Genomic DNA, 8,489 nt, shown 5'->3' with positions numbered 1-8,489 from the left:
ACACTGCGGTCACTTTGTGCCTCTCTGTCACGTATCTATCTGTGATAGTGTTCACTTAGGCTTATGCATACAGTATGTGAAAGTACAAGCCTCCCCAGACTTTCATCTGCTATAAAATTCAAAATCAAAGTGTAAAAATAACTAAAATAACTCTTATCTGCTTCCTTATCTTTTTTTTTTTTTTCTCCTTTCTGCTAATATTTTTAGAGTACCTGGAGTATCTTGATACTTGTGGCTTAGCTTCATGCTTTCAGGTTACCTTCTCCTTTTTATTCTCGTGCTAGCAAAGCTCCTCTATTTTGCCGGTGATAGGGAGAAATGGTGTTTTAGCTAGCCGCTGTGCCTTCAGACAAGTATTTAAGGCCATCTTTGGTACTTTTTCTGTAGAGCTGAGTGTCACACCAAACAGAAGCATTGTTCTGGAGTTAATACACCGCTCTACAACTTAATTTTTCTCCTTCTGTGCATGTTGTAGTATCTCTGTTCCCAATTCTTAAAATAGGAATGATACTGCTTCCTGTCTTATGTATGTCAGGCATAAATTCATTCGTGTTCATGAGGTGTCAGCATGTTACAATGACCAGGACAGTGTGAAAAACAGCAGCTAAATTGTACTGAGAAAGGAACTGGAACAAAACAGTGTAGTTCAGGTGTGTGATCAATACTTAAAGCCATAATTGCAGCAATATTTACATTAACTGGTTATAGACAGAAAAATGTTTACTTGGCGTTCTGTGTACCATTTACAAGCCTAATTTTGGTCCCACATTGTTGAGCTTGAACAAAAAAAGCAAGTTTACTGAATTGATCATCTGCGGTAATGTTGGCTAACAGACTGTAAAAAGAAAACTAGAAAAATACATATTTGGGAAGGATTTACAGAGGAAAAATTAAGTTACTACATGACTACTACTACCTATAGCAAAGTGCTGTATACATGAAGGTATTATCTTACCAGTTCTGAAATATGGGAAAATCCTTAAGCAATTTCTAAATACCTGTATCTGTTCCTCAGTAAGAACATAATTTGCTCGTGAAAGAGAACGTTTGCCCAAAGGCTATGTGAGTAAAACCTACTTGACTTTGGATCTAAGGGTGACACATTACATGGAATGTGACATCCTTTGTTGTAGCTTTTGATTAAAATACTTGCTTTTGATGATATGGGGAAGAAAATCACATTATATTTTTCCCCTTCTTGGTACAAAGCACATTCTAACTAATCATATACTAGACTTTCCCATGTCATTCCAATAATTATTTCCATTCCCAAAGGGCTTTTGATGTAGGACTGAATAATGACGTTTTTGTCGGAGGTACATCGGCCCAGTTTCTAGTAATAAAGGATAAGGTAAATGCTGTTTAAAAGCTTTCCTGGCAGTCTGTCCCTGAAAAATAGAGAGTAGTAAGCACAGAGAGCACCCATCCTAATCCGCAGCTTTCCCAATACCGGTGTAGCCCAACACTCAGCATGTTCAAGAATATACAGTACTATCCCCCAAAAAGGTGTCAGTCAAGTGTTTGCTATCTAACAATATGTGCTACTCTCTGAATGCAAGTAATAATGACCAGACTACCCAAATTCAGCAGCCTGGAAACCAGCATACAGGTTTTAGCAGTTAGTTCTGCTCATAACACATGGGTGACTGCACAACCCTTCCTAGAGGCAGTTTATAACCAGTCTTTTTTAGTAAGGTTTTCCAGTCAAGCCAAGTGATCTGTTGGCACTGCACATCTGTTTGAGGTAACAAGGAGCAAAGAAAACCCCTCAGCACATTGCAAAACCAGGGACATGGAGTGACCTTGCTGTGTGTCAGTAAAAGTACTGAAGTGTGGATTGCCATGATCTTAATCCTAGTCAGCTATGAACTAAAAATAGGTACCAGTAAGTAAATCACTGAGATCAGGCAGTAAGATTTCAGATAAATATAGGTGGTAACTGATGGTAAGTTGGTTCCTACGTATTTTCTCTGCACATGATCTGGGACAGATCTCCAGTTGTGGGTAATAGACATCTAGAACGTTCCAGTTGTCCCAGCAGAGGTATAGTGTTCCTTGAGCTACCCTAGGATATTCTGCCTGGCCTCCTGTTGCTCTCCAGAAGACCCAGGTCTCCCATTGGGTCCTGAATCACGTCTTCCAGCCTCATTCACGTAAGACATCTCCAAAAGATGTAGACACCTACATTAAATCCTACGACTAATCCATACAGTTATTAGGACCTAGCTAGTGGTCCTGCTGAGTGCGACGATATGGCTGCTGTAGTGTACTGGGGAATCGCTCACTAGACCCCAGTGAGTAGACTGACTTGGAGTGGGATGCCATTAGCTCGGTATAAGTAGTGCCATGTGAGGCATCCCAGGCTATTTAGGACAACTGCATGGAAACGGCAGATGTGACCTAGGCCTATATTGTTCTGGAGTGGCAACTAGATGCCTGTGTTCAGGCAGCTGAGTGGAGCCTGAGATCTCCATTGCCTATAGTAGGAGCTTCGGCATCTAGCTCACATGTGGGCAGCGAAATATAAGGTGTCTTCAGCTCAAAATGAGTCCCACCCTAGGAGAGGGATTCGTTTTTCTGAAGATAGGTATAGGTGCAAATTATCATTTGACACATTCTGTAGTATCCCAGGTGTCTCTGTGGAGCTGAGAGATGAGACTTAGAATTTACAGGAGACTCACAGCTTTCTGAAAGTGGCTGTAATTCAGGCTGGAATACTCTGAAGTCTCTAAAACTGCCTTAGACACCTAATTTTAGGCAAATGAATTCTGTCCCAGATCTCCATAGATATTCTGCACTGTCACTGGCTTCTTCCAGCTTTATTTTAATGTGGTTTTGAACTACTTCATTAATCTATGTCCACAGAGCCTGGGGACTTTGATGCACTATTTTCTATGTTTAGCTGTTGTGTTATGGAAATAATATAATTCTATTTCATGCACACTCCAGAAAGCAGACATGTAAGTGGGCTTCTTCTCCCTTGCTTTCATCAGTCTGTAGAACATGTCTTGTCTAAACTGAGTGACAGGTTTTGTCTGTCATCACTGGAGAGAGATGCACTCCCAAAGAGTGACTTACCCTGCATATTTTAGACAACAGTCTTCTCTATTTTCTATAGAGGCAGACTAGATGACTGGCTTAGAAAGTAGAGCAAGATAATCCCACATTGCTACATTTCATATTTTGTAATTGTAATGAGAGAGTAAACAGCACCTCCTTAACTGTATAGAGGGATAACCTGTGGGATTCCTTCCTCCTTTCTTCATGGTAGAATCAAAACTACTAAAATGTTGGAAGATCTCTTTCCACTGATAGGAATAGGGAGGGCCGAGAGTTACGGGACAAGTCCTCCACAGTCCTCAAGGTACTCTGTGGGTAGGCAGCATACTTGCAAATGCAGATGAGTGAGATGAAATTGTGTGTTGGAGAGTGTGCATGGTGGTATCTTAACATCTGAGACAGGAAATCAGGGGGTGAGCCAGGTCCAACAGAGGAAGAATATATGGCACCTTTATGAGGGAAAATTCGGGTGTGCAAGTTTGAGTTGCAAGTGGTGGCACATTTTTTCCCAATGATATTTTAAAAATCATATTTAAAGTGTTGGGTGTGTAGCATTTTGGTCATGGTGCATAATGTCTTTTATTCTTTCATCAGCGTAATGGAGGTTCAGCATGAAGTAAAATTAAGTCTGTGCTTAGGTCAGCTCTCATTTTTGACAAGAGACTTTGAAGTGGTAACTATATTTAGTTTCTCACTAGCATCAAAATCCATTGTATTAATATAGACAGATGGTAGGACTGCATCACATTTATTTGAGCTATTGATGTATTATAAATGAGAGCATCTGCGTTGAAGTTTGCAACTGAGAGCTTGATTCAAATACACGCACAGAGGTGTGTACTGTGATTCACAGTTTCCAAGATTGTTTTCTTTGAGTTTTGGTGGCCACTCTAAATGGGCGTGGGTCTAGTCTCCTGTAGAGCCGGTGTCAGATCTGCACAGATGTTTTATATGCCCCATGATGACTCAAAGGCAGCAGGTTTCAGTATGGGGCGCAGCTGAACTGAGCCTTGATTATTGATCTTACCTTTAGTTGTCCTTCACTTCCAATTTTTCTCCCAGCAGTGAGAATTAAAATTCTGCAAGAACAGTAGAATGATAGAACTCATTTTTTATTCCTGGATAATTAACAGTGTCTATGTCAGAAATGATTAATAATCTTAATTGCTTAATGTTCCTAGTAATGATGGCAACTGGAAATCATTGTGGTTCAAAGCTTGAATGGTAAGAACATATGAAAAGGAAACCGTGAACAGCAGCTATCAATGTATTAATGATAAAATTTGCCAACATACCAACTACATGGAGTGGAATTATAAGGCTTTCTATATGGTTTATATTCCAGGGAGGGCCAAAAATGCATGTGACATTTTGATTAATAATCTGTCACATGTATTCATCACATCTGTGACTTTGTATGACAAGAATGGAGGTTCATGTCATCACAGCACATATGAACAAGTACTAACTGATGAATCTCAGAATGCAAATGTAAACTGGGAATAGTTATTAGGTAGGCTTTATCCTAATGAATAGATCTCATATTTTTAATGTTTTTATCAATGACCTAGAAAAAAGCATTACAATTTCTACTAATGTGTAGACTGCAAAAAGATGGGATGTTGATTAATGGAGCAGTCAAAATTCTTTTATAAGGTAGGTGCAAAGGAAAAATATGTTTTAGATGGTGAAGGGCTCTGGAGATAAGGTAGTTTAGATGAGCATATGCTCACAGTGTAATGCTATGGCCACATACAGAAATAGTGTATTAAATTGTCTCTGGTTTTACTGCTGGCAAGACTACCACTGGCATATTATGTCCAATTCTGCTTCTGCAGCTTAAGACAGATGATGACAAACATCTCTGGAAGAGAATCAGAGGAAAGCAGTGAGAATGGTTAAAGGGCTTGAAGCTATGCCTGGAGATAATGCAAGGCTCCAGGAACTTAATCTATTTAGCTTTCAAAGGGAACATCAAGAGACTGTTTCAACTTACTCTGTAAGATCACAGGAAAGAAATTTGATAGAAAAGATCGCCTCACAGTAACAGATAAAATTACAAATTCAACCAAGACAAGTGGTTGAAATCTGATGCTAGAGGTAGATAGCAAATTTTAATAAAACAAGTTAAATTGAATTATTAGAATAATTTTTCAGGAGCTGTGATAAATTGTTTTTTACCAGACTTTTTAAAATCCAGATTGGTAGGTTTTCCTATACTGTGTGTTGTGGTTCAAAGAGGTATAAGTTCAAGAGTGTTTCTTTGCCTTGTATTGTTTGAGAGATCTGCGCAGTTCTTAGGAATAGACCTTCCTTCTTTATATATCTGTGAATCTAGAGATAAAGTGATATTCCTATAATGAAAACATACTTTGAAACATGTTTAGTTAAATGCATTTTCATTTTTGTAAACACTGGAAGTACGTCTACACTCAATAATAAAAGTTAATAAGGTGTCTAGCTGATAACAGAAGTGTGTTCAGTGCCTGGAGTAGTATGTCATGGAAAACAGCGATGCTTTTCTCCAACCAACTAGTGATTTCTAGTTGATACATGGTATTAATATGGCATTAAAGAAAAGTTAATTTAGGAGTTGGAAACTGCTGATGAACGAATAGGGCTGAGCCCTCAAATGCTGTGTTTATGTGGTTACTATGTGACACTGGATGTCAGTACTTGAGACTAACTGTGTTACTTAAAATGGAATTTCAGGTGCATTTGGGTAAAAAACTGGCTGGATGGCTGAGCACAGAGAGTTGTGGTGAATGGAGTTAAATCCAGTTGGCGGCCGGTCACAAGCGGTGTTCCCCAGGGCTCAGTTCTGGGGCTGGTCTTGTTCAATATCTTTATAGATGACCTGGATGAGGGGATCGAGTGCTCCCTCAGAAAGTTTGCAGATGATACCAAGTTGGGTGGGAGTGTTGATCTGCTGGAGGGCAGGAAGGCTCTGCAGAGGGATCTGGACAGGCTGGATCGATGGGCAGAGGTCAACTGTATGAGGTTTAATAAGGCCAAGTGCCGGGTCCTGCATTTTGGTCACAACAACCTCATGCAACACTACAGGCTTGCGGGGTGCTGGTTGACAGCCGGCTGAACATGAGCCAGCAGTGTGCCCAGGTGGCCAAGAAGGCCAACAACATCCTGGCCTGTATCAGGAATAGTGTGGCCAGCAGGAGTGGGGAACTGATCGTGCCCCTGTACTCGGCACTGGTGAGGCCGCACCTTGAATACTGTGTTCAGTTTTGGGCCCCGCACTACAAGAAAGACATTGAGTTGCTGGAGCGTGTCCAGAGGAGGGCAATGAAGCTGGTGAGGGGTCTGGAGCACAAGTCTTCTGAGGAGCGGCTGAGGGAACCGGGATTGTTTCGTCTGTTTAGTCTCAAGAAGAGGAGGCTAAGGGGAGACCTTATCGAGACCTTATTGCTCTCTACAACTACCTGAAAGGGGGTTGTGGCGACATGGGTGTTGGTCTCTTCTCCCAAGTAACTAGTGATAGGATGAGAGGAAATGGCCTCAAGTTGCGCCAGGGGATATTAGGAAAAATTTCTTTACTGAGAGAGTGGTCAAACATTTAAACAGGTTGCCCAGGGAGATGGTGGAGTCACCCATCACTGGTAGTGTTCAAAAAACATGTAGACGTGGCACTTTGCAACATGGTTTAGTGGGCATGGTGGTGTCAGGTTGATGGTTGGACTTAGTGATCTTAAAGGTCCTTTCCAACCTTAATGATTCTATGATTCTATGATTGTATTATTCTATGATTAATTACAGTCTGTCTTTTCAACAGGCCCATGCTAAAGTCTGGCATCTCTACAATGACCATTTTCGTCCAACTCAGAGAGGAAAAGTGTCCATTGCCCTTAGCTCCCATTGGATAAAACCTCAACGTATGACTGAAAAAAACATAAAAGAATGTCAGAAATCCCTTGATTTTGTGCTCGGCTGGTTTGGTAAGCCCATATTTATTGATGGTGACTATCCAGAGAGCATGAGGAGCAATCTCTCATCTCTGTTGCCTGAATTCAGTGAAGTTGAGAAGAAGTATATCAAGGGAACGGCAGACTTTTTTGCTCTTTCCTTTGGACCTACCCTGAGTTTCCAGCTCTTGGACTCCCACATGAAATTTCAGCAGTTGGAATCAATAAGCCTGAGGCAGCTCCTTTACTGGATAAGCAATGAATATAACAACCCCCAAATATTCATTGTGGAGAACAGCTGGTTTGTTTCTGGTAGTACCAAGAGAGATGATGCCAAATACATTTACTATCTAAAAAAGTTCATTATGGAAACATTAAAAGGTAGGACTGAGGTGGTATTATGTGTTTGACAAAATCATAATGCAAAATAGCCTACAGAGACATGCTAAAGAACCAGGCTGAAAACTGATTTTGGTCTTTAACATTCATCTTGGCACTTGTGAAATAAGACCCCAAATCCCTTTCCTGGGTTTGTTCTTTTCAGATCTTGAAGACCCTTAATATCTGCAGATAGCATTTGTTGAGCTTGATGCTGCTGTCTTTGAAGTCAGTAGGAAAATTTCTACTGTCTTTGGTGGGAGGAAGTGCAAAACGTGTGTGAACTATACTTGCAATGGACATAGGGAAATTTACTGTGTTATTTATAAATAGTTTTTTTTTTCATATCTGACATATGAATGCATATGTACAAAACATAAGAATATATATGTGAGAGGGTAAGTACCATGCAGTAGGAGTTCCTCTGAAGAAAACATAAGGCTGAAAGAATACATTTTTAAATGAAAAATTGGAACCTTTTCATTCTGCATCTCAGTGTTGCCCTTGCACAAATTTTACATTGGTACAGCTCTGGACATCAATCACAATAATCTGAATTTACATCATTTTAAGGAGAATGGAATGTTTGACGTTATATAATCTACATTAATAATCTACATTAATCGTTAACCTATTATTTTTTCTAAATAGCAGGAGAAATACACTACCTTCTGTGAGAATTATTTTCTATTTTCCTATTTCCTTGTGGCAAAACAGATTTTTTCAATCCTAGTAGTCACCAATAAGTTGCTGGGGTTCCCATTTCCACTTTCATTGTCTTTTAATTTCTTAATTTACAATTTAATAATTGATTTACTTGTCTATAGTCTACTGTTCTGGGTTTAAAAACAGTGTTATTGTAGCTGTTAGTTCAGATGAAATAGCCATTGTGTTGCATGGCCATTTTCATACAGGGGGTGGGCAAAAATGGCTTTCATTTTATTCTCAGTGCTCATGAAGATGCAGAGGAGTCTCATGTTTGTTTCATCTGCTCTTCCAGAAACCTAATTGTTGCAAATAAAGTAATTGGTGAATAAATACGTAAGCCAGTGCATCCAAAATGGGAGGACTAGAGTGTAAAACAGTTACTAACTATTGGAAGTACAGTATTACTAGTTTGCATGAAGTCAGATA

At 39.8% G+C, this 8,489-nt stretch overlaps 1 protein-coding gene across 1 annotated transcript in view; it reads left to right on the top strand.

Moving 5' to 3' along the window:
• Positions 1–6,847: 6,847 nt before the first annotated feature.
• KL (klotho) overlaps positions 6,848–8,489 on the top strand; it is a gene marked incomplete at its 5' end in the record, with an annotated part of 14,193 nt that continues 12,551 nt past the window's right edge. The window contains one exon of the mRNA XM_010295741.1: positions 6,848–7,358. Coding sequence (XP_010294043.1) covers positions 6,848–7,358 — 511 coding nt within the window. The remainder of the gene's footprint in view (positions 7,359–8,489) is intronic.

This window comes from Phaethon lepturus, unplaced genomic scaffold, assembly GCF_000687285.1.
Source record: "Phaethon lepturus isolate BGI_N335 unplaced genomic scaffold, ASM68728v1 scaffold951, whole genome shotgun sequence".
NCBI lineage: Eukaryota > Metazoa > Chordata > Aves > Phaethontiformes > Phaethontidae > Phaethon > Phaethon lepturus.
Note: the sequence above shows the minus strand (reverse complement) of the source record. Positions and strands in the feature narration are given on the sequence as shown.